The sequence below is a fragment of the Vicugna pacos genome, chromosome 27 (assembly GCF_048564905.1).
Source record: "Vicugna pacos chromosome 27, VicPac4, whole genome shotgun sequence".
NCBI lineage: Eukaryota > Metazoa > Chordata > Mammalia > Artiodactyla > Camelidae > Vicugna > Vicugna pacos.
Genome location: NC_133013.1, coordinates 2,503,573 through 2,529,116, shown reverse-complemented (window position 1 = coordinate 2,529,116; position 25,544 = coordinate 2,503,573). Strand labels below are relative to the sequence as shown.

The 25,544-nt window shown below is 46.6% G+C and overlaps 1 protein-coding gene across 4 annotated transcripts in view; it reads left to right on the top strand.

The window, feature by feature from the left end:
* GABRA5 (gamma-aminobutyric acid type A receptor subunit alpha5) overlaps positions 1-14,467 on the top strand; it is a 79,803-nt gene extending 65,336 nt beyond the window's left edge. For 3 of the 4 annotated variants that reach the window (XM_031676033.2, XM_072950639.1, XM_072950641.1), the window contains 4 exons: positions 3,919-4,062; positions 6,485-6,637; positions 9,642-9,853; positions 13,218-14,467. In XM_031676033.2, coding sequence (XP_031531893.1) covers positions 3,919-4,062; positions 6,485-6,637; positions 9,642-9,853; positions 13,218-13,511 — 803 coding nt within the window. In that variant the 3' untranslated portion in view covers positions 13,512-14,467. The remainder of the gene's footprint in view (positions 1-3,918; positions 4,063-6,484; positions 6,638-9,641; positions 9,854-13,217) is intronic. The other variant, XM_072950640.1, reaches the window with a different exon arrangement.
* The last annotated feature ends 11,077 nt before the right edge of the window (positions 14,468-25,544 follow it).

Sequence of the window (25,544 nt, the reverse complement as noted above, 5' to 3'; positions counted from 1 at the left end):
GGCCTGATGAACACCCTGCTTGTCAGAGCAGGCCCTGCGACTGTGTGGGTGGGAGGGATGGCTTACTGATTTCAGTGGCAACACAGAAAACCGCATGGAGAAGATGCAGCTGGACGCTTATGTGTGAAAATACATGCAGAAGTCAGCTCCCTGCGATCGAGGCCCTGATAAAGGTGACATTCCAGCTTTGACATTGCTCGTGTACTGTCTCCTGACCCGGGAGTTGGGAGGGCCTCCAAAATAGGATGCAGGAAGATGAAGAGGTTGATAAATTGGACTAACTAAAGTAAATATTTATCAAAAAAAATTTTTTTAAAAACACCAACCAAGTGGAATAGCCACAAACTTGAAGAAGATATTTGCAACTCATAGAACAAAAAGTTTATATATCAGAACATATAAAGAAACCATGAACCGAATGGATAAAAAGCATGAACAGATTTCACAAAGAAGACACCGGCAAAGCCGCCCAAATGCTTTGTTCGGAGACATCTGTCCAGAACCTAAAACTACAAAGCAAACAATGCAACGATTATCATAAAATTGAGAAAGCCACCTGTGGGGGCAAAGTGAGCTCTTCGGGGAGTCATGCACGTGCAGGCAGGGCCTCCAAGGCTCTGGCGTTTCCCTCTGTGTGAAGCCCCGTGTCTGCTACATCTGTGCTTGTTTTATGATCTTTCAACGGTCAGGAGTCCTCTTCGGCTCATAAAGCAGGAATAAGCGTGGTGATGTGCACTAGCAAAGAAACACCCACGTGCATCACTCCCAAGACCCTCCCTCTGGCCCCTCCCGTGGGGGCCTCTGATCAGGCGCGCAGTCGTGCTTGTCCGCCCCGGCAAGCAGCCTGGCGGGGTCCCGGAGCGCACTGTCCCACGTAGGGATGCCGCCCTGCCAGCGCATCGCGTCCCCTGCACCGTCTGCGGATTCCTCACCTGTTCTGTCCACTTGGGAATGAGCACCGGGCTCTGTGTAAGTAGCCAGGTGCTCAGCACACGGCCTTGTTCGGAAGGCATTGGGCACTGGGTGTGGCCTGTGTGAGCATCTGCAGGCAGATGGTGGCGCAGGTGTGCTGGTTTACAAGGGACACAGGGAACATTTGAGCCTGTCCGTTCCTGAAAGCCAGCTGCTCCCATGGAGCTGCTCCTGCCGAGGTGAACAGGTCCCACGAGGCCCTGTGGTCACCCCTTGGCCATCACCCCTCCCAGAAGCACTCTCCCCATGTCCCCTCGCGGCTGTGGCTGCTCCTCTGGGTGGCCCTCCTCACCTCCTCAAACTCCAGACCCTGCGGCGCCCGAGGAAGTCATGCTCCACTGCTTCTCCACCAACACACGCTCTCCAGGCCACCGTGTCACTAGCCCAAGCTCCGGGTGACATCTGCGTGCTGGTGACTTGAGCACTTACGTCCTCACTGTGGACCATTCCTGTGAGCTCTTGACTTGTGCGGCCAGCTGTCTGCTCAGCTTCCCCACAAAGAGCCCTCGTGGGCCTCTCAGCTCTGACATGTCAGCAGCATCCCAACTGCTGCTCTTTCCCCAGAAGCCGGGTCCTTGCAGAATCTTCGCCAACCCAGGAAGTGCAGACAGCTCGTCCAGATGCCTGGCTCAGCCACCTTCTTCCTCTCCAGCTCACATCCGATATGTTAGCTGATTCGATAACTCTTTCCTTTAAAATGTATCTTGTTTTTTCCTCTTTTTGCCACTTCCAACCCCCTGTTGCTTTTCACCTGAATTATTTTAATATTGCCCTAAGCCATCTCCTGTTTCTTTCCTTTGCCCACCCACGTTCTGTTCTCCCATCTCAAGCAGATGGGTCCTTTGCCAGCATAAACGAGATTATGTCATTTCTTTTCTCCCCCTCCCCGTCATGTCTTCCTAGCTCAGAGTAAAAGTCAAAGGCCTTAAATGGCCTTGAGCACTGTTTTATCTGGTCTTTTCCTCGGCCCTCTGCCCTGTCCAGTCACACTGCCCGCCTGGCTGCTCCTCGGGTGTTGCAGGCACATCCCTGCCCCAGGACATTTGCACATGCAATGGCCCCTTCTGGGATGCTCTTCCTGCACAGCCCTCGGGTCTCCTAAATTAGGCCTTTCCAGATTACCTCATTTAGAACTGCACCCCTGCCCTCCTTCATTGCTTGTATTTCCCATGGGACTTGCTGCCACCTCACATATGACATGTTTCAGGAATATTTTCCTCCCTCTCTGGGAGACAGTCTTCTGTCTGTGTGTTCTCCATCTACCTGTTCTAGTTTCCTACTGCTGCTGTGACAAGGTATCACAAACTCAGCAGTTTAACTAATAACTTGTTTATTAACTAACCTTATTGTGGGAGTCATTTTGCACCACATGCATAGATACAACCATGACCATGTTGTATACTTCAAACTCACACAGTGTTGCATGTCCATTATAGCTCCAGTAAGTGAGACAAAATTGGAAAAAGAAAATAAAACAACGCTCTTACTGTCTCACAGTTCCGTAGGCCAGAACCCAGGGAATTTGCCTGCTGTCTCAGCCCTGGGTCTCACAAGGCCAGAATCACGGTGTCGGCAGGGCCGTGTTCCCTTCTGGGGGCAAGTCCACTTCCAGCCTCTCTCAGGCTGTTGGCAGGACTCAGCTTCATGTGGCTGTTGGCCTAGGTCCCTGTTTCCTGCTGGCTGTCACCTGGAGGGTCATTCTCACCTTAGAGGCTGCCCACGAGCCTTGGCTCATGGCCCCGTCCTCCACCTTCAAAGCCAGTAAAGGCATCTGAGAACTTTTTTCATGCTTCACATCTCTCTGAACTGGGTCTCTCTGACTGACTGCAGCCGGAACACGTTCTGTTTTTAAGGGCCCAAGTGATTATACTGGGTCCACTGGGATGATTTAAGATAACCTCCTGACTTTAAGGCCCAGAGCTTTAACTCCATTTGCACAGCACCTTTTGCCATGTAAGAGTCACAGGTGAGACTCCAGGGGATGAACATCCTGCCCGCTGCACCACCCTCCCGCCAGGACGGCCTGGACAGCAGCAACAGGTGCCTGTTGCAGAGCGAAACCTTGATAGTAGCTTCTGTGGTCAGGTGCTGCTCCAGGTCCTTAGACTCAGAAACAAACAGAGACCAGACTTGGACATTTCCTGAGCAGACAAAACTGGTGTAGCCATGACCACAGAGGTAAACGGAGCCGCTTTTGCAAGGCTGACGTGGCCTGGGTCGTTTCTTGCTTATGCCTCTGAAAATCATAAACTGTTTCCCAAGGTTGATAGGGGGGAGTCACTGACCAATTCCCTGTGATTTAAGAAGATTCGAATATTTTCTTAAATAACCAGCCAGTTATTTAAGACCGACCAGTGTGAAAAATGCAGTCACTGCTCTCTTGCTCTACAAGCTGCCCTGCAACTGTGTGCCTCAGAGCCTGTTTCCGTGTTTAGGTTTGCATGCTCCCAGTTTGCAAACTGTCCTTCTGGAATGTGCACAGTAAACGTGTTAATTACTGCTTGGGTGAGTCATTGGTTTCACTGTTTATGTACCGTTGACTAAATGCTCTGCACAGTATGTCCTTACGGAGCTCGTCTCATGACAGCAGGGGCCCTAAGAAGCAGGTGCTTCTTGGTTAGAAGGACTGAGGCACAGCGCACGAGTGGCTCACCCAAGGCCACGGAGCTGGGGGAGCCCCGGGACCCGTGGTCTCAGCCCCTGCGACGGGGCACCCTGCAGAGAAGACACACAGAGGGAAGTGGCAGCCCCGGCTTCTGAGCACGCCACCCTCTAGAAGTGAGAGGGGCCTGCACCCTGGGGGTGTCTGCCCTGGTCTGACCACCTGTGCTTTCCTCAGATCATTTGACTTTAACCTTCCCATCTTGCTACTTTTATAAACATCTTTGGTTGTGCCAGGCTGCAAACGGTTCCATGCTGACAGTACTTTCTGTCCCCCCCATACAGATGCGTACCCTAATTCCGAAGTGGTCTATGTCTGGACCAACGGCACCACCAAGTCAGTGGTGGTGGCAGAAGACGGCTCCAGGCTGAACCAGTACCACCTGATGGGGCAGACGGTGGGCACCGAGAACATCAGCACCAGCACAGGTAGACCCCCCGCCACCGCACAGGACGCGTGCCCCGCTAAGTGACCCGGGCACAAGGAGCCCTCCGCGCCGGGCCCCCTCCCCACAGCCGCGCACAGTGGCGCCAGCTGTGACAGCCACGGCATTAAGGGTCATGCGAGGCATTAATCTGAGGTGCACTTGCCTCCCTGCGAGCCAGCCCACTGACTGCCAGCCCTGCCCGGAGGCCCCCCCACCCCCGACTGCTTATATAACCCATCCCCCGCCCCGCCAGGCACTGGGACCTTCTGGCGGCATCTCTGCAGCAAAGATAGAGAGCTTCCTGCAGGTACTCCCACTTACCTGCCCTGCTCCCTCCTGCTTTGAACATTTCAGAGATTTCCCGGGGGCAGAATTCGGGAAAGCACCACCAAACAGCACAGAGACAGCCGAAGCCTTGGCAGGAAGGGAGCAGGTGCTCTCACGCCCAAGGGCACAGGGCAGCCTGGCTTAACGCGACACAAAGCAGGCGGGATGTCCACAGGCACCGAATGCGTTCCCTTCCCACACCTGCAAGGTTGTCCTCAGACCCCTCCTGGCCACAGGAGGCCCAGGGGAGGGTACTCCGGGGCTCCAGAGTGTCTCCGCCATGTGACAGGGGTGGAGCGTAAGCTCTAAGCCCCACATGTCACCTTGGTCCGCGTCTCTGTCAGTATCACCAACCCCAGAGCTGGCTGGAAGCACACACACGCCGCCTCTCACAGGCACTCAGCACCTGCCCCCTGGCGCCAGCTGGCATCCCAGGGCCGGGGAGAGATCCCGGCAGGGCTGGGAGGAGGCTGCCGCCCCGTGTGCTTACCAAGTTAGAGGAAAAGGAAGAGGAAGCACCTGATTTTCCAGGAACAAGAGGCGAGGTGGCACACAGGTGGGCGTTTGGGGTTAGGCTTTGCAGCGCTGATGGAGGAAGCTATTGTTTGGAGCTGTTTCCTGCCATTCTTTAAAGAGGTATAAATGGGGCTTCTGATGGTCTTTTTTTTTTTTAACATTATCTGATATTGCTACTCTCAACTCAAAAATAAAACGGGATGAAAAGAACCACGACAACAAAAAGAATTATATGCAGGGGAGTCACTCCAAGTCCTACTGCAAAGAAACAGAAAGGCCTTCTCCCCTCATCCAGCCCTGGGAGGCACAGTCGGATCTGATAAAGATCCAATCCTTGCTCCTAGACGTCTCTTGCCTCCCTTCTCTTGGTCCCTGTCGCCTTCCGCTGGGTCGGAGCCCACTGGCCTCCTCTCGCCTGCTCACACCTGAAATCTGGTCTCCTCTTCTGTAAGAGGGCAGAGTTTTGCCACATGTGATCTTCACCTACAGCGTGCTGCGGGCAAAGGCCCGAAGGGACACAGCCACAGCTGGCCCCGCCGAGCGCAGGGCTGCGATTCCCACCGCAAACGTCCGTGCTGTGTGGTCAGTCCCAGAGGTCCCGACACTCTGCCCCCACAGCCAGCCGGCCACCCCCCGAATAGCTGGCCCCGTCCCGGGTCTGCCTTCGCGGAGGCCCCGAGCCCTCCCCACACCCACAGCCCTACCAGGCTCCCTGGCCACACCATCTACTTCTTGCAGTTCAGCCGAGAAACCCTTGTCCTCAGAGCAGCTCAGCTCTGCCTCCACTTCTCGGAGCATCCTTCCCATCTCCCCAGGGAGATGTGAATTCAAGGAGCAAAGGAGAGTCGCCATCTAACACACCCACCCACCGCAGGCGCCTCCCCACTGCCGGGCTCCTTACCAGTTCACCATCAGGGCAGCATCATTCTCAGGGATGAAGGGGAGGTCCGCACTCGCCTCCCACACGGCCAGGCAGATCCAGAGAAGGCCCTGGGGCATCGCCAAGGAAAGGCCTTTGCTCTCCCCGTTGGGCAGCGGAAGCTGGGACCTGCCAGGCCCCGGCGCCTCCTGAAGCTGCTTGTCCTCAGCCCCACCCCAGGCGAGGGAGTGCAGAGCCTGTGGGGGGTGGTACCTCCTGCTCCTTCCAGCCCGCCCTGGCTGCAAAGTGTCCCAGGAGCAAACCCTCCGCCCACAGCAGGGCTCTGTGCTGTCCTGAGGTCTGTCTGGAGAGGCTAAATCCTGAAATCCTGATGGCTGTAGCAGTGAGGGGGGCAGGTGAGGGTGGCACAGATTGTGGCCGGGGATTAGGAAGACACACAAATCTGATTTTCTCCAGGAAAAGCATCCACAGCAAAGGCTGTTCAGAAGCTGGGGGGTCAAAAGACTTACTTATAAAATGACCCTTAAGTAATCCATGCATCTTCCATCCTCTCTTTCACCCAAACAATACAAATCAATGCTTGTCTAAAGGGAAGGTGCAGAGCCGGGAGGGTCCCGGACTCTTGAAGGGGCAGGGATCACAGGGCCGGACTGCTGGGTTTGATTTAGGCGGCTGACTGCACTAGTAAGTTTATTTGCAGGCGAATACACAATCATGACGGCTCATTTCCATCTGAAGAGGAAGATTGGGTACTTTGTCATCCAGACCTACCTCCCCTGCATAATGACCGTGATCTTGTCACAAGTGTCCTTCTGGCTGAACCGAGAATCGGTCCCCGCCAGGACAGTGTTTGGTGAGTGTCCCCCAAGCCAGGTCTTCACATTGTGTCCTGTGACTGCTTCTGACCACCCCGGGTAAGCACAGCCTCGCCACCCCCCGTGCTCCCAGCCTGTTCTGTGACCTGGAAAACAAACGGACCAATTAGCTATGAATTCAGTGTTCAGGACTAGATTTTTAGGATTTCTCTCTGAACCAAGGTGCAGAGCAGCTCAATCATTGTCGCCCTTTTGAAAAGCCTTCCACTTGTAGCCTCTTTTTTTTTGAGGTTTGAAATTGCCAGTCATCTGTCTTATGTGGGATCTTGCTCCTGTATTTTCCCAGGTCTCATAAAGTACCATTTTCTATATTATCAGCCATTGTTCTTTGAAATGTGCATGCCACTTCAAAGTTAACCCCTGAGTGGCGACCAATACATTACATGGGATTTGACAGTAATAAATGATATGTATATAAAAGATCATGTGTATTACCATGTATATGTATACATGTCACTGAGGGCAAGTTCATGTGCCCGACACACCGTGAGGGCAAAGAAACCGAAACGCTGGAGTCTGAAGCAGAGAAAGGTTTACTGCAGGGCCGAGCAAGAAGGACAGGTGGCTCGTGCACAAGAAATCCTCAAACTCCCTGAAGGTTTCAGCAAAGCCTATTTAAAGTCCAGGTGAGGGAGGAGGGTCACAGGGTACCTGATCAGCTCGTGCACAGTCCTCTGATTGGCTGATGTGGAGGGAACAGAACATCAACACCATCAACCCCCAGGCACTAGGTCTGGGGACCACGTGCTCTCCATCATCAGGTAGTTAATTTCTTCCCTTTGGTGGTGGTTTTAAGCATCTGAAGAACCCAGGAAATGTACCTGAGATGCTATGATCTAGGTACTTCAGGGAGGAGCTGCAGCAGAGGTTACGAGGAGAGGGGTCTGACCCTGGACGGCCCCTCAGGGTCCTGCCCAGTTACAGGTTCAGTGTTTGACTCTTTCTTGGAAGCTCTTTTCATCAAATTCGAGTAGCAATATTAAAAGCCCTTTCGTGGGTCAGTTGTAAGGGATGCTCACGTCTGTCTAAGTGTCAAGCACAGCTCGCACCTCAGCTCTTCCTGCTGTACCTTCCCTTCCAAAGGAGGCACCTGTGGCCTGCACTTCCGGCCGATGCTGCTGGACTCCCTGGGGGAGGAGTGCTCCTGCCCCGCCATCACTACCCCAGCTTCACCTGCCTCACCTGATCTAGCTTCTGGAGTGTTTGAGGGAGGTGTGGCGGCTGGCTTGTGGCCAGGCAGTGCTCCCCCAGCTCTTTAGGGGAACGTTGGCAGAAGGGCAAAGAGAAAAAAGACTTAGTTTGGAGAATGCCCTAAATTACAGTGTTTCTTCTTGGAGATCGTCAGTGCATGTGAGGATGTTAAAAGAGACACAGGAAGCCTGTTCAAGGTCAGGCACAGAGCCTTCCTCCTCAGCACGATGATTAACAAGATTTCTTAGAAAAATCAGAGATGCCTACTGATGTCTCGTCAAGCCTCGGGCATGCAGGGCGCTGTGTTCCATGAGGATGTGTGAATACCTCTGAGGGAGGACACTGAGTGGGGACTCAGCTGCTAGGACCACCAGCAGCGTGGCGTTCCTTTGGTGCTATGCTGGCTTCCCAGGGCTGCAGGAACAGGCCCACATGCTGGGGGACTCCCACCAGAGAAGTGAACCACGTCATGGTTCTGGAGGCTGCAAGTCCAAACTCACAGAGTCAGTTTCTTCTGGGGACTGACTGTGAGAGCAGGATCAGATTCTGGCCTCTGTCCTAGTTTCTGGTAGTTCCTTCACTTGGGGAAGCATAGCTCCAGTCTTCACTTGGTGCTCTTCGTGTGTGTGTGTGTGTGTGTGTGTGTGTGTGTGTGTGGTGCTCCAGTCGTGCTGGATGAAAGCTTGCCCTGATGACCTCACTTCACCTCGACGACTTCTGTAAAGACCGTATTTCCAAGTAAGGTCAGAGTCTGAGATTCTGGAGGTTAGGACCTCAACATACGAGTTCAAGGTGGGGGGACACACAATTCAACTCCTAACAGGTGTGTGGTAGCCACACTCCATGCACATACGTGCACCCTCGTGCAGACAAAGCTCCGGTGAGAAGGAAAGCGCAGATCACGTGGAAACTCCGTGGGCCTAAGGGTCCAGCGGACCTGGGTCCCCATATGGGTTCTCATTTGCCAGCTGGTGAATTTGGGTGCATTCCTAACTCTTTTTGAATCTTTAAGCACCTACCTGCAGGACTGGGATAATGATACCCATCCAGAGTGTAACTTAGGTCAGAGTCTGACACTATAGTAGACGCCTGACAGAGGCTCGTCACCTGCGAGTCCTAAATGGACATCCCCCTCCAAGGATCCAGGCCCGCTGTAGGGTCAGCACAGACTTCCCCAGAAGCCAAGGCAGATGGCCGCAGGCATCCTGCACAGCAGCCTCCAGGGGACACGGGTCCTCCTCGGTGGGGAGTGAAGTGTCCCGAGCAGTGTTTCTCATGTACGCGGGTCCTAGGAGTCTGCAGGCAAGCTTGTCCCTTCAGTTCGCCCCGAGCCCACGACGTGTAAGGTGCACAGTGAGGCTTTGTGAAGCCCTTCCCGGGTGTGGTGGGAAGGTCCCGGCCTCTCTCGGCTGGACCTGGCCTCGGGGCCAGGAAGAAGCCCCGTTCCTCTGACCCGCTGTTGTTAAGCCCCAGCTCTCTGCGGGGCTCAGATCGGGACAGTGGGGGACACAGCGAGGGTATGTGTGCGAGCCCAACCCAGATCCCGGCTCCTCTCAATTTATATTCTAGGGGAAGGAGAAAGTTGACAAGGTAATTAAAACGAGCAGCATTTTAAATGCTATGAATGTGTTGTGCTACGAAAATTGGAGAAAGAGGGAGGGAGTCTGGGCTGGGGCTCGGCGTGTCAGTTCCTTTCCCGTCTGTCAGCTTCCGGGGTGTCACACTGGGGTCCGGTGCTGGTGCTGATCCTTGTCCCCATTGTCCCCGCGCCCCTGTCGTTGACAACCACAGGGGTGACCACCGTGCTGACCATGACAACCCTCAGCATCAGCGCCCGCAACTCTCTGCCCAAAGTGGCGTACGCGACGGCCATGGACTGGTTCATCGCGGTGTGCTACGCCTTCGTGTTCTCCGCGCTGATCGAGTTCGCCACCGTCAACTATTTCACAAAGAGAGGCTGGGCCTGGGACGGCAAAAAAGCCTTGGAGGCAGCCAAGATCAAGGTACGGACTTCACTTTCCTTCTCGCTCCCCAGAAAGCGTGTTGGTTTGAGGTCCAAGTACACGACCAGGTGTTTCTCTTCCCTACTTCCCTCCCCTCCAGTGATGATTCTCACCCTGTTACTCAGGGTCTTGCAAAGTCTTGTCACAGGTCCTGTTTTGACTTGAGTTTTGAATCACCAGCTTCATTCAGGCGAGAGGTCAGACGTCGGGTGAATGGTTTGCACTTGTTCTCACTTTTGCTAAAGTCCCTCTGTCTGTCCAGGGGCCACTTGTCCGATTTTGAACTGTACTGTCATTGTCCCGGTCGGTCCTTCGCCACTTCGCCATGTGGTGTGTTTTCTGCAAGGCGGCTCTCCAGTCACGGAGAGGGCATCCCGCCCATGGGAAGCACCACAACAGCGAAGCACACCCAGTCCCACGGACAAGATGATCTGGGCTCATTTGAGCGATGAACGTGGGTGACTGACAGCGTGAAGCATTACTCTGCTCAAAGCAATGAAGTGCTGGGTATTTAGAGGGAGACTGGGGCCTGAATCTAAAAAACAGCTGAAGAAAAAAGGCACATCCCAAACTGAAACACGTCCCAGGGGACATGAGAACATGCATGGAACAGAAAACAAACAACACACGGTGAAGTGCTAATTATACCAGGCAGACTGCAAATAACCAGGTCCGTGGCTCTGACAGCAGAGCGCGTGGAGTTCCCAGGACAGACTTGAAAGTGAAGCTTCATCTGCCCTTTGAAAATCAGCATGAGGGGCGTCCGGAAGGTGTTCCTGGAGCCTGGGCCCCAAACCCGTAACAGCCCCGGGACAGTCCGACTCTGCTGAGGGCGCCCTGCTGTGCCCACCCACGGCCCCAAGCTCGCTTTCTGCCTTCAACACTGGGTTCCTCTCCTGCGAAAAGCTGGAGGTTCTGGCTTGACCGGGCCCACCTGGTCCTTCCACCTCCAGCGCCGTGAGTCCCCCCAGTGCTGGGCTTCCAGTGTGGAGGAAAGCCCCACCGCATGGCCCAGCTCACCCAGTTGGAGGGGGGCCTGGAGAGACCCACTCCCACCCTCTAGGCAGAGAAGGGCAGGGAGGAGACATCTAGGAGGGCCCTGAGCAGCAGGAATCCCACAGGCGTGTGTGTCTGGGGCGGGGGGTGGGGACGGGCGGGCTGATGGTCAGTGGAGCTGGGAAAATGCTTGCTAGAGGCAGAGCCTCCGACTGTGGGGACTCCGGACTGAAGACTCTGGGCTTGCCTCTCAACAGAGGGGACCATGGAGGATGCCTGTTGGGGGACAAACATGAGTAGAGTCTGGGGAGAGGGGCTCCCCATCCCCAGCACTGTGCTGCCGGAAAGGAAATGTTTGCTAAGGGCCTGGGTGCCTGTGGGCTGGAGGTAACACCTCGGAGGTGGCCCGGCTGGGAGGTGTTGCAGGAACGGAGGCCGTCAGGCTTGTGTCTGTGAGTCTGGGAGGGAGGTGAGACCCAGGGGTGATGGAGAGTCTCCAAAAGTTGTGGAGTGGGCTGCTGTCACGGTGGGCCACCGTGCTCCCTCACACTCAGCCTCACTGCTTGTCACCGATCTGCATGCAGGCCTGGAGGGACAGGAGGGGACGAAGGTCATGTGGCTCGTCTAATCCCAGGTCAGCACTGAGCTTCAGAAGACCAAGTGTTGTCTCCTGGAGGCTGCGGTGCGGGGGATCCCATCCCTCAGGGCAGTGGAAGCTTGGGGGCATCTGCAGGCGTTGGGGGCAGGCAGGTCAGACTGTTACACACACTAGTGAGCATGGGTAAGTGAGCGCAGTGTTTGCCTTTTTGTGGGAACTGGCTTTTACTTACAAGTAGAGAAAACTTGAAAACCAGAGTGTTCACCACTGTTACCTGTTGGAACTTCTAGAAGCAAACAGCAGGTCAGAGTTGGGAGTGCAAGGTAGTTTTTCAGGGTGAATGTGTGTGAAAGGTCAGAGGAGGAAGCGGGATTCCATATAGGAAGGAGAGGAAGTGGGCTCTGAAGGGAGCTGGCTGCTGGCTACTCACTGCCAAGACCCACCCTTGATCAAGGGTGACAGGCAGGGATGAAGGCCGTTGGAAGCATTAAGTCAGTGAGTCCACATATTGTTAATATTGCTAATGATTAATATATTTTCTTTTTTTACACTCTAGCCACCATGCTATACATGACATTTCCAGAACTTATTTATTTTATACCTGGAAGTTTGTACCTTTTTACTACCTTCAGCCATTTTGCCCTCTACCCTGGGAACCACCCATCTGTTCTCTGTATCCATGAGTTCTGTTTTTTTGTTTGTTTAGATTCCACATATGCGTGAAATCATACAGTATTTGTCTTTCTCTGTCTGACTTATTTCACTTAGCATAATGCCCTCAAGGTCCATCCCTGTTGTAAATGGCTGGATTTTCTTTTTCATGGCTGAGTAGTATTCCATTGTATGTATATACCATATCTTCTTTACCCAGTCATCTGTTGACGGACATGTTGGTTGTTACCATATCTGGCTGTTGTGAGTAATGTTCCTATGAACAAGGGGTGCACATATCTTTTTCAGATAGTGATATATTTTCTTTAATTTAGTCCTGTGTTTTCCAAATTTTATTTAATGAGACCATTTTACTTCAGTAAAGGAACAGAATTTTTCCCAACACTCTATCATGCAAATTTTCAAACACACATGTTTAAAGAATTACACAATGAAAATTACACCTGACCATTAACCTTTCACTATGCTTGTATCATTACCACCTATCATTTATCCATCTTTCTTATCTGTGTTACCTAAAATCTATCTATCCATCCATCCACCCATCCTCAATCCGTCTGTCAATAGTGTTACTTTTTGCTGTATTTCAAAGTAAATGTCAGACAACAGCGCATTCCCCACTAATTATTCAGCAAGTGTATCACTGAGCTCATATTTGTTTACTGTTTCACTCTTTTGAAGCAAAATTTATGTAGTAAAACTTTAACATTGGGCATAGTAACAATGCACACATACTAAGGGCACATTTGCTGAGTTTTGAGAAACATGTTCACCTGTATAACCCAAACCCTTATCGAGCAGAGAACGTTGCCAGAGCTGCAGAAAACTCACCATGCCTCTCCCTGTCGGTCCCTGTCCCCACCTCGACAAAGGTAACCACTACTCCGAGTTCTTCTGCCGTAAAGTATTTTGCCTGTTGTGGGATTTCACGTCCAGGGCTGCCCATGTGGGGTTCTAGGCTTAGAAGTCTGTGGAAGGCTGCCCTCTGCCAGAGCTAAGCTGATCCCTCTCTCTCGAGATAAACCTTTAGACCCTTTAGAGGTGAGCCGACAGTTGCCTACGAGCGGCATACCTTTACATTCTTCTTATATTTTGCAGAAGAAGGAGCGTGAACTTACACTAAATAAATCAACAAACGCTTATACTACTGGCAAGATGACCCACCCCCCAAACATGCCAAAGGAGCAGACCCCGGCGGGGACCACGAACGCATCGGTCAGACCTTCGGAAGACAAGACTTCTGAAAACAAAAAGACTTACAACAGCATCAGTAAGATCGACAAGATGTCCCGAATCATATTCCCAGTTCTGTTTGGCACTTTCAACCTAGTTTACTGGGCAACGTATTTGAATAGGGAGCCGGTGATTAAAGGGGCTACCTCTCCGAAATGACCTGCCGTGCCCCCACACTCCGAGAGCCATACGTCCCGTGGACCAGCACCAAGGGGAGGTTGAGCTCGGGGACTTGCCATGTCTGGGCACTATCTTTCAGGAAGTTTTTGCATGTTTAATAATATGTACAAATAATATTGCCTTGATGTTTCTACATATAACGTCTGATGTTTCAAAGATGTCACATTGATAAATAAATCAAACCACTTTGGTGACAATGGCTCTGACACTCAGATGCTCAGTATCTTACATTGATAGTTTACAAACAAGTATATTTTTAACTGTTCCAAGTGTTACCTAACAATGTTTTTTATACTTCAAATGTCACTTCATACAAATTTTCCCAGCAAACAAATATTTTAGGAAATGCTCCATGATTATTACTTGACCAGCTCTCAAAGACACAGAAATCACAGAGAGCACATTTTTTCATTGAAAAGGACACTGTGGGCATTTATGTACAAAACGAATTGCCTTTGATAATTCTTACTGTTCCGAAATGAAAAGTGCTGCATGATGTTACGTTAAGAAGTAGAATAAACAAGTATTATGCAGACAGATTTAATAACAGAAACACGTGGTATATTAGATGAACAGATAAAATATTTCCCCAAGGAAAACTTTAACTTCTTAAAAAACTTTTTTTGGTAGGGAGGGAAGAAACTTAACTTCTCTCCTCCCGATTTCTCCAACTAACTGAACAATGACCAAGGAAGAAAAAGAAACAAAAAGGAGTGTGGTGACAGTCCTGGCATTTAGCCCGAGCATCCACTGTCTGAAACACCGACCACACCTCGCTGGGGCCAGCGTGTAGCGCTTCAGTGGTGAGAGGTTGTAACTGAGTTATTTTCCGTTTTATTTCCTTGTATGTATTTCATGATTGACTTACTGCTCTGTTAGCTTTTGTATATGAACCTTAAATGTTCATTAAAAAATAAAAATAAAAATGTTGATAAATGTCATTTTGGGGAAACATATTTCATATTTGGGTGGACTTATTTTCTAAAAATGACACCAAGGACACCCATCAAAGTTTCCTGGGAAAAGCCCTCTTACTTGGCAGCTCACGTCTGTTCCACTGTAGTCCCTTTGGGCAGCATGTGGAGAGAAGGCCAGCTTCAACTACGGCGGGGTAAATAGGTAAAACCAGAAGTTCTTTCCAATGATGTATGTCTCCCTGGCCTGAGGCCCCGTGGGTCTCTGCTTGATAGAGCCCTTCCTGAAGGTGTTCCCAAGGTGGGTGCTTGCTACGGAAGAGGTGACTGCTCAGTCCTCCATGCCTTTCCTTTTGCTGTTTCTGAAGAGCGATACCAGGTCCTGCATGTGGACCCTCTACTTGCCCTTGGAGGAAGTATCCAGAACAAAGTACATGAAAGGAACACTTTCTGCTTCCTCTGTGACTTACTGGGAATTATAAAAGCGGAATTATGACTGCTGGCAAATGATATGAAAATGCGGCCTGCCTACACTGACTACTTAATGGTGCCTCTTTCTTTAAACTTCCTCCACCTCACTGTTTGATGAACACAGACGGGGTCATGGTCATGGCCATGGACACACATACAGGCAGATACACAGCAGGCTTTCCTCTTGAATAACCATTCATTCACTGAAAACCCCAAGTACTTATGCTGAAAAGCCTTTTCACAGGATTCAAGGTCAGCTATTATACTGTGTCAGAGATGCGCAGACTAGTGCATTCTTCAAAAAGACAGGTGCCCATTTTTGGCCTCCCTGATTCATTAACGATGCAGGGGTTCCATGGCCCCTTCTTTCCCTGGTTTCAGCCTCTCACAATAGAAAGGTGAAGGGCAACAAAAAGTGTGCTCTTAAAACCTCACCCCAGAAGCACTTCCCTGTTTTAAATGGTGCTATATTTGAAGAGTGATGTGTGTGCTTTCCAGTTTACCATGGCATTAAATCAGCCAAGGCCAAAGGAAAACCCGAGGCTGACTATGGAAATTCTGTTTTCATTTGCTGTTTACTAACTTTTCTCGTATATAGTCTTTGCCGGTTAGATCTGCTTTGTGGTTTGCAGGAAAATCTGCTTCAGGTTGGGTCTAAATGCTACAATACACATGCTCACTTTAAACATCAGAATCCGAACGGAAAATGATGTCTTCCGTATCAGGTGGCAATGACTTTCTTGACAAGTTCTAGGCTTTGTTACAGAAAACCCCAGGAGTCCTGCAGGGTGAATTCCAGTTTGAAGGTACACCTACTGCATTGACAGTCTGCTCAGCCTTAAATCTGATGACAATTCAGGGAAAAACATCACATTAGTCTTCTGCTGTCTGCTTTTGTGCTGTAGATATTTCAGAGTTATTTTTAATGAGGACATAATAAAGAATCACCTTGGGGACAGGGATAACAAGACAAGAAATAAAATTTTTGAAGGTAATTATAAATTATAGTGCCCTGCTTTTAGAGTCAGAGTGTGTAGATGTTTCTCTTTTGACATCATCATAAATAGAAAAACAGAACATTCTAATAAGTCAGCAATCAGTATTACTTCTCTATTTCTTGGGAAGCCATGGGTCTATCTAGGGCAGGTTATGGCTGAAGTTGACCTAAATGCTTGTATACAGTGATTGAGTTCAAATATTTCTAGAGTAACTATCAAAATTAGGGGATAAGTTAGGGGGAAAAGGTTCAGTAAATGAGAAATCTCTATTTTATAAATAAGGATATTGAAACCCAAAGAGGTTAATGCATGGGCTCAAATCTTCTCACACATGAGAAGAAGATACAAGCCTAGATTTCAGCTCTCATGGTTTCTGATTCTGTGTTCACACCACCACGCAATTGCTTCCAGATGGAAGCTGATTTAGAACAAAAGTGTAACCCAAAATGGAAAGTCCTGCTTTAAGCGCTGGTTGAATGATTATCTATCAAGGATGCCCTCGAGATATTTTTTTACACTGAAACTGTGACCTTTAAGTCTGTTCCTTCTTATATAAGAATTCTGTGCTTCTGTGATCTTAGAAGCTCCTCTTGATAGAATGGACCTGTCAGGGAAGCAGTCTCCGAAAGATGAGAGAAGGTGGGGAGGGGGAGAGGGAGAAAGGAGGGATCAAGAATGCAGGAGGGGAGAGGGAGAGAGAAGCCCTGATTGACTGCAGCCCCTGTCTGGCTGTGATTGCTCCTTGCAGGCACTGATGTAAATGATTATGGTGACTGCCTGGAGCGGGGGGTGGGGTGGGGGGTGTCTACCCCGAGGGGAAGCATAACTAGGATGACACAGAGTCTTCAGTCAGTGTTAGCCTCCATTGTAAGAAGTAGCTTCAAATCAGAAAGAACTTTTTTTTTAAATTGGAAATGCCATAGTTCTCTCAGTGAAAACAGTATTTTAAATATTTAAAAATTAGCCTTAATGTCTTTTTTATAATATCAGCACATCTGGGAGAATCAATGCCGGGAGCAAACATGGTGAGTATTTGAATATGAATTACTCTGATCCTTGCAATTACTCGCCAGGTTTGCAGTGATGTAAGGTAATGCTTTTGAAGTACGCAAAAAGGTTCATTTCATCCAAAATTTACATGATTATCTGTTTGTCAACGTCATTTTGAATAGACTGTCTGCAACCAATTTCAGTGGCTCCATAGCTTAATTTTAAACGAGTATGGGTACTTTATAGAAACTTGTGATTCAAAAATATTTACGGTTCAGAATTTCCTAATACAGAAGTCCAAAGAAATGGGTTTCCTTCATTTTTCTGAGTTCAGATTGAAAGACAAATAAAACCAGAGATCAGATACTATATTTTGCAATGTACAACCTTAGAAAGGAAAATCTGAAATGTGCTTTAATTGACTCAGTGTACTAATTTAAGTCTAATTTATTCCACATTCTTCGTGTTGCTACCACTCTCTCCCTAGCAGCCAACACTATTCCAGGCCAGTGACAGGTGCTCAATGAGCGTGAATTGGTGGAGGGAACGAAGACTGGAAAGTGGGTGGACTGGAAGCGCTGCCACCTCCCTGGGCAGGGGTGGTTGTATACCACCCAGAGAAAATGTGTTTGGAAGAGCATAAAGTACAAATTTCAGGGCTTTTTACAAACCTATCCATATTCGACATCACACTGGGAACACAACTCACACATGGTGACAACTGGCTTGGCCTGAGTAACAGGCTGACCTTTAGGCAGAGTGGCCATGCAACTTGCTACTCAGAGGTGAGGCTTCCAGATGGTGGGGTGAGCATCTCAGTAAATTCTCTCCCCTCAAAAACCAATGACAACTCGGGCAAAGTTATCAAAAGCAGCCATTTCAGAACTCTGTAAATGTAACTAAGGCACACAACAGATTAAAAGTATTTGTTGAAGAAAAACTGTTGAACAGTGAGGTCCAAGACATGTTAACTTAAGGGTACTCCCATCGCCCTCCCAGCTCCTTGACATGGTAACACGAAGACCAGCAGGCTTGCTGCCACCGAAGGGGGTAACTTGATTTGGAATGCCACAGAAAGCTGTCCCCAAGGCTTTGCCACCATTTGACCTGACTTAGAGCTCCAAGGAGAAGCTTTCTTCCCAGGGCGGAGCTGTTAACAACAGAAATCCGTAGCAGTCAGGGAAGGTAGGTAGTGCCCCTTCCTATGGCTGTGATGTAAACTGGGGCTAAAAAGAACCCAGACAAAAATTTGAAAAGAAATGTAAGGGCCCACATGTCCGTAGTGGGCTGTGAAAACCGCTGACATATTGCTAGGGATCTGGAAGGATGCATGCATGTTCAGGACTGAGTCAACAGTCAAGAAAGAGCACAGAGAATGGTGCTGATCCAGGAATGACACCCAGGAAGCCAAGACCAAGAACGAAACAAAATGAAAAACAGATTTCACACTACAGGAAATACAAACACTACAGAACTGGTCAAAGAAAGTTACTAAACAAAAACCAAATCTAACCCTCAATGACAAAAACAGTACAACAAAAACAAACAGTAGAGAGGAAGGGACGGATGATTAGATTTCAAAGGTACTAAAATATATGACGAGCACGGCCAGTTTTCAACAAATGTCATGAGATATGCAAACAAAGCAATCAAAAGAAAATGAAGCAATTGAAAGAACCTGACCCTAAGGATACCCAGAAGTTCAACTGATCAGGTAGACTTTAAATTAATTAATTTTTATAACTATGTTCAGAGAACTAAGGAAAACCGTGTTTAAAGAATTAAAGAAAAATAGGGCAACACGTCTCATCAAATAGATAATAGCAATAAAGAGATAGAAATCATATTTAAAAAGAACCAAATAGGAATTCTGCAGTGAAAAAGTACAGTAAAATAATGCCATTCGCAGCAACATGGATGGACCTGGAGATCATCATTCTAAGTGAAGTAAGCCAGAAAGACAAAGAAAAATACAATATCACATATGCGGAATCTAAAAAAGAAAACAAAAGACACTATGAACTCATCTACAAACAAAAACAGACTCACAGACCTAGTACACAAACTTACAGTTACTGGGGAAAAGGGGATGAGAAGGGATAAATTGGGAGTTCAAGATCTGCAGATACTAACTACTATATATAAAATAGATAAACAACAAGTTTATACTGTATAGCATAGGGAACTATATTCAATATCTTGTAATAACCTTTAATGAAAAAAATATGAAAACAAGTATATGTACGTATATGTATGACTGGGACATTGTGCTGTACACCAGAAATTGACACGTTGTAACTGACTGTACTTTAATTAAAAAAAAAAAAACAGTAACTGAAATGAAAAATTCACTAGTGGGTCTCAATACTGGATTTGAGCAGGCAGGAGAAAAACCAGCCAGCCTGAATATAGGTAAACAGAGATTATTCAGTCTAAAGAACAGAAAGAAAACACAGAGAAGAAAATGAACAGACCTTAAGACACGCATGGAACATCATCAAACAGACCAATAGGTGTGATCCTAGAAGGACAGAGGGAGATAAAGAAGAAAAATATTTGAAAACATAATGGTCAAAACTTCTGTATCAAGCTAAGTTATCCTTCAAAAAGGCAACTGAAACACATTCCTGGGTAACTAAAAATGGAGTAAATTAATCTGTAACAGAACTGCCTTACAAGAAATATCAAAGTAAGCATTTCAGATTGAAAATAAATGACATTAGACAGTAACTTGAATCCATACAAAGAGAGGAAGAAGACCAGTAAAGGAAATTACGTAGGTAAATATAATAGAAAGTAGAAATCCATGTTTTACTCTCTCTTCTCTTAACTGATTTTAAATGGTATGTAACATGAAATAATAATTATAAAACTGTATTGATGAGTTTATATGTAGGATAAGAACCCCACGATGAGGGAGGATAGGGAACTATATGGGAACAAAATTTGTGTTTACTATTGAAACTAAATTAGTAATAGTCTGAACCATTTTGTTTTAAGGTAAGATGCATATTTAGTCCCCGGAGCAGCCACTAAGAAAATAAGTAAAAGAAAAAAAAAGACTAAACCATCCAATAAAAGAATTAAAATGGTGCACTTTACATTATCTGACACAAAAGAAGGCAGAAAAGGAGTAATAGTAACAAAGAGGATATAAGAAAACCAAAAGCAAAACAGGAGCAGTAAACGCAATCGTATCAATAATTATGTTAAGACTGTATTTAGTATTCTAATCAAAAGGCAGAGATCATCGTAGTAAATTTCTAAAAAAAATGATCCAACTACATGCTGTTAGACAGATTTCAGATTTAAAGACACAGGTTGAAAGTAAAAGAATGGAAAAAAATATACCATGCGTGCATACAGTAACCAAAAGACTGTTGGAATGGTTATGCCAAGAGCAGAAAATATAACTTTAATACAAAAAGCATTACTAGAGACGAACATTTTATAGCAATCAGTCAGTTCATCAAGAATATATAACAATTCAAAGCAGATATGCACCTAACAGCAGGGCCCCAAAATATATGAAGCAAAAACTGACAGAACCAAAAGGAGAAACAGACTTTTCAACAATAATAGTTGAAAATATCAATACTCCCCTCTCAATAAGTGTTAAAACAATTGGGCAGAAAATCAGCAAGGATCCAGAAGACAAGAACAGTGCTATCAACCAACTTGACTTACGTGACATTTAACAGAACACGGTATCCAGTAACAGCAGAATATGTTCACCTGCCTTACCAGTGCACCTGTGCGTTTCTCCTGGTCAGAGCATCTTCTTTGCCATAAAACAAATCTTAATACATTTCAGGAAATTAAAATCATATAAAATATGTTCTCAAAACACAATGGAATTAAATTTGGAATTTATTGCTCAAACCAGGACGCTTTTGAGAGGTTTCGAGACTGACAATGACCCCAGGACAACAGGCGTAATTAAAAACTGAGGAACAAATTAAGGCCTCAGTTCACTCCGCCCCTGCAGGGAATTCACCGTGCGGTTTCCATAGTTCCCGCTGCTTCACGCATCCCCAGAGTGAAACCTACCTCACCCTGTGGACCTGGGTCTGCAGCACCTCTTCTAGGCCAGTTTGAATTGGGTTATTTCAGAAAACACACATTTTATTTTCAAACGAGTTAATTTTAAATCCCACCATGCCCCATCCCCATTGTTAAAAGATAGGTTCAGTCAGACTCTGTGACAAAAGATGGACTATGGGAATTTTTAAAGAAAAGTTTGGCTTTACCCTTTTTTGAGGGTGGGGGAGTAATTAGGCTTATTTATTATTATTATTATTATTAATTTAATGGAGGTACTGGGAATCAAACACATGACCTTGTGCATGCTAGACATGCACTCTACCACTGAGCTATACTCTCCCCTGCTACCCTTTTGCTAGATACAGCTGCCATCCCTTGGGAATACTTGACACTTTTAAATGATTAATTTCTACTCATAATATCTTCCTGGAAACTTCACGCTTTACTAGAAATGTATAACATGCCAAATTTCAAATATCCTGAAATCTTCACATGGTCAACAAGGGAGGGAAAAAGAAATATTTTCCACTTTTCTTACCTACTGATTTTGCTTACAGGGGTGGGTCGATGGAACCTGACTGAATGGAGGGGATTTTCTTTGCAGAAAGTATTCTAACTTAAATATCTGGGCCTGAAAGGGGCACAGGCAATGCATATGTCTGGTTATTCACAACCACTCTTCTTCTGAGTTCCTGAGCACTGTCTGTGAGAGCAAGCCGTTTGAGTATTTCTGTGACCCCTCTATCTTGCTGCTGAAAGTAACGGTCTACTTCTACATCTCCACGTGTTGAATAGTTAACCATTCTGCATTCTTCAGCAGTAAACAGGGGGAGCAAGTCAGTAGGAGACGTTCCTACAGCAGTAGATATGTAAACACATAGGTGTGTGTGTGAGTGACGGACACATGGGTTGCATACTCAGGGTGGGAGCTGGCTAGGCCTGTTTGTAATAGAAAAGAACAAACCAGACTCCATATTAGAGCTGTTTATTTGGCTTTAACCCTGTGCCCAGTTTTCTAGGCTCAGACTTGCCGGCTCTGCACCTTTTGTAAAAGAATGTTGCCTTTAGCCTAAAATAGACAGGGGCTATTCTCAGGGCTCTGACCTTTAAGGATAGATCAGAGTCTAGAAGGCAGGCCATTTGAGGGGACCATCAGGAGCAGGCTGCAACTCTAGGCACATGGGCCCAAGCTGTTGCCCACAGGTGGCAATATTTTCTCTTCCTATTTTTCTCTTTGTCTCTCTCCAGAAACTCTCTGCTTTTAATGCTTTCCACCTGATTAGGTCAGGCCCACTGAGAAAATCTCCCTAACATGAAGTCAACTAATAGGGGACATTAATTACATCTACAGATTCCCCACAGCAGCACCTTGATTCATATTCGACTGAGTAACTGGGGGCAGAGGCCAGGTCAGTCTTGTTGAGTGGAATCCCCCATGTGGAGCACCACGACCACTTTGCGAGCCCATTGGGCAGGCTGGGGAAAGAGGCTGACTAGTGTCCCAAGCATGGGTCAAACTGCCCACTTAACTTCTCAGATTCATCTCTGCTGAGACCACCTGTTGGTGCGCATCCACAGAGGACAGATCTTCCTCCTGTTCACACACTGGAAGGTCTATCCACACAGCTTTTCCTCAGGCCACCTTGTCGCCATTATTCCAACCACGAACCCTCCACACCACTGGCCACAGCCTGCGGCACAGAATAGACTCATACTTCTGGGCCATCTCTCCTTCTAGGCAGGATGCCATCCAGACAGATCGAAGTTCTGCCTACTCGGAGGGTTTTCCTTTATTCCTGCCCTTCAGGGGTGTCCCAGGGTGAGGTTGTACTTCTTCTGCTGTCTGCTCTCAGGTGGTGCCTCCGTAGTGTACAGAGCCACCTGTAAACCACGCTGGAGTTGTTTTTTTTTTTCCCGCTTCATTCAACAGGTTGCAGGGAACTGCCCAGGAGGCCACGGATATGGCTGAGAGGAAGAAAAACGTATCATAGCGAGAGCCGGCCCATGGGCATTTGGGTCTCCTCCCACTTCTGGAAGGAGAGGTGATTGAGATTAGAATAAATTATGACACAAGACTGAAGAGTTGATAAACTAGGGACTCAGAAGGGGGTGGAGGTGGGGTGAGTGGGTGTGGCTATAAAAGGGCAACATGCGGGATCTTGGTGGCGATGCACCTGCTCTTTGTCTCGGTTACATCAAGGTCAATGTCTTGGCTATCAGTGCCACAGTTTTTTTAAGCTGTTACCTTTGGAGGAAACTTAGTCAAGGGTACATGGGATTTCTCTGTGTCATTTTTTACAAGTTCATGTGAATCTACAATTATGTACATTTTTTAAGTTTAATTTTAAAATTACAGTGATTTGTAAAATAAAAAAATGCAGAGGAAATAAAGACCAAATGAAAGTTAAATTGATACCTTTCTCCATAGCAGAAGGTAATGACAGTTAAGAGAAAAATAACTTTCAAATTGAATTCTATACCCAGGACAACTGCATTGTAAGAAAAAAATGCACTGGAGACATTTTTAGTTTAATAAAAATCTGAGATTTTTGATGCCAAATGATGCTCACTAAATGAAACTGCAGGAAGCAGAAACAGATCCTAGAAGAAAGTCTTCATACGAAAGAAAGAAACGTGAGCAAAAAAGTGGCAAACATGCTGATAAATCTAAATTCACACTGAGCACAGAAAACAATTTAAAAATGGCCTAATGTGTGGGAAGAAAATAAAAGATAATTGTAAAGTCATGGACAATTGTATTATAGCATGTGGTATATCAGAAAGTAGCTGCCTGACTAGAGTTAACATATTCTTATCTGTTATATGTATATAAAATAATATTATATGTTACATAATACTTGCAGTATTTTTGACAGAGTAAAGATTTTATAACTCAATTGTGGCAAGCCCCAGGGAACCTTCATTATAAGAACTGACGGTGAGCATTCAATATATTTAATTGTGGATCTAAAATGAAAAGGGTGGGAACAAGAAGTATAATGCTCAAACGTCAAATACCGTGACAGAGCAGAAAGGATGACACTCAAACACGAGAGGAGGAAAGGGAGAGAGAGAGAGGAAAAAGAAACTAGCCCGTTGGCTGTTGTAGAGATAGTAGGTAAAAGTCAGAGCTGGGTCGGGCAAAGGTATGGCTCCGTGGTTAGCATGCCCGCTGAGGTCCGGGGTTCAATCCCCAATCCCTCCAGTAAAAAATAATAAACCTAATTACCTCCCCCTTCCCCCAAAACAAAAATTAATTTAAAAAAGTCAGAGTAGAGCATTCAAAACAGCCAAACTGCTGAGTAAAAAGTTAGATAAGAAGACGGAAAATGACAAGCATCAGAACAAAAATATACAAGTCCCCATATTCCACAGATGGAATCCAAAAAGAGCCAAGAAGACACACTATGTAAAGCTAAGAGCTGGCACCGAAGTGAGCCTTATCCTAAAGGTGAAGGACTTACCTCTTCTACCAAAAGGAAACTATTTTCAAATAAGTTCATAAAGCAGAACTTACCTCCTTACAGAACTTTTTACAGAGAACACACACACAAAACCTAGTGATACAAGAAGGGTAAATATAAAGGTATCTGCAAAGAGGTACCAGGCAGACGAAAACTAGGAGAAAGCAGGATTTGAAATCCTAACACCAGGCAAGGGAACAGTCAGGCATAAATGAAGATTAAACATGACAAACCACAATTAAAATCAGAGGTATCACAGAACGCCCAGAAGTACGGCCATCACTCACACAAAGGAGAAACTACAGGAGATGAAAGGAGACAGATGTAAATACATCAATATTAAAACCTTTAATATTAGGACAAAATAAGGCAAGAGAACAAAAATTAAAGATAAAAAAACTACACATCGTGACATAGGTCTATGATACATTTTGTCATTACATGCTCTTAATTGCAAATAGACTTTCTTCTCAAATACACAGGGACCAGTCACAAAATGAATCATGTTAGGTTATTTACTGATATTGAGAAATATCAACATGTTTATAAAGAAGTTTCATAAAAAACATTCTAATCGTAAAACTAGAATTAAAAAGAAAATTTAAAAAGTCTCTTCCAACTGTAAATTTAAAGTATTCTAATATCAAACAACACAAGGATGAAAAGAGATACTGAAACTGTCAAAATTTCTAAAAATCAAATGTAATTTACACATAAAAGCTATGGGATCCATTGAAGGCACATTAGAAGAAAATTCATATTCTTAAACACTTGTTATCGATAGAAATGAAAAAATGTCAAAAAAGGAATTAAATCCCCGCTCAAAAAATCTAGAAGGAGAAAAATGAAATACGCCAAAAGAAAATACAAGGCAAGAAAAATAAAGATACAAGAAGAATTTAATTGTATGGAGCAGATAAAAACAGTGGATCTAACTAGTGAATCAAAACTTGGGGATTATAAAATGAAACATAAAAGCCACTTAAGAATAAAGGGGGAAAAAAAAAGAATAAAGGGGGCACATATCCCTAATAAGAAACAATACTACTTTTACAGAGAAAAACAAAAAGGTCATCAAAGACTACTCCACACCCTTTTATTCAATAATGTGGCAACAGATGAAATGGACAA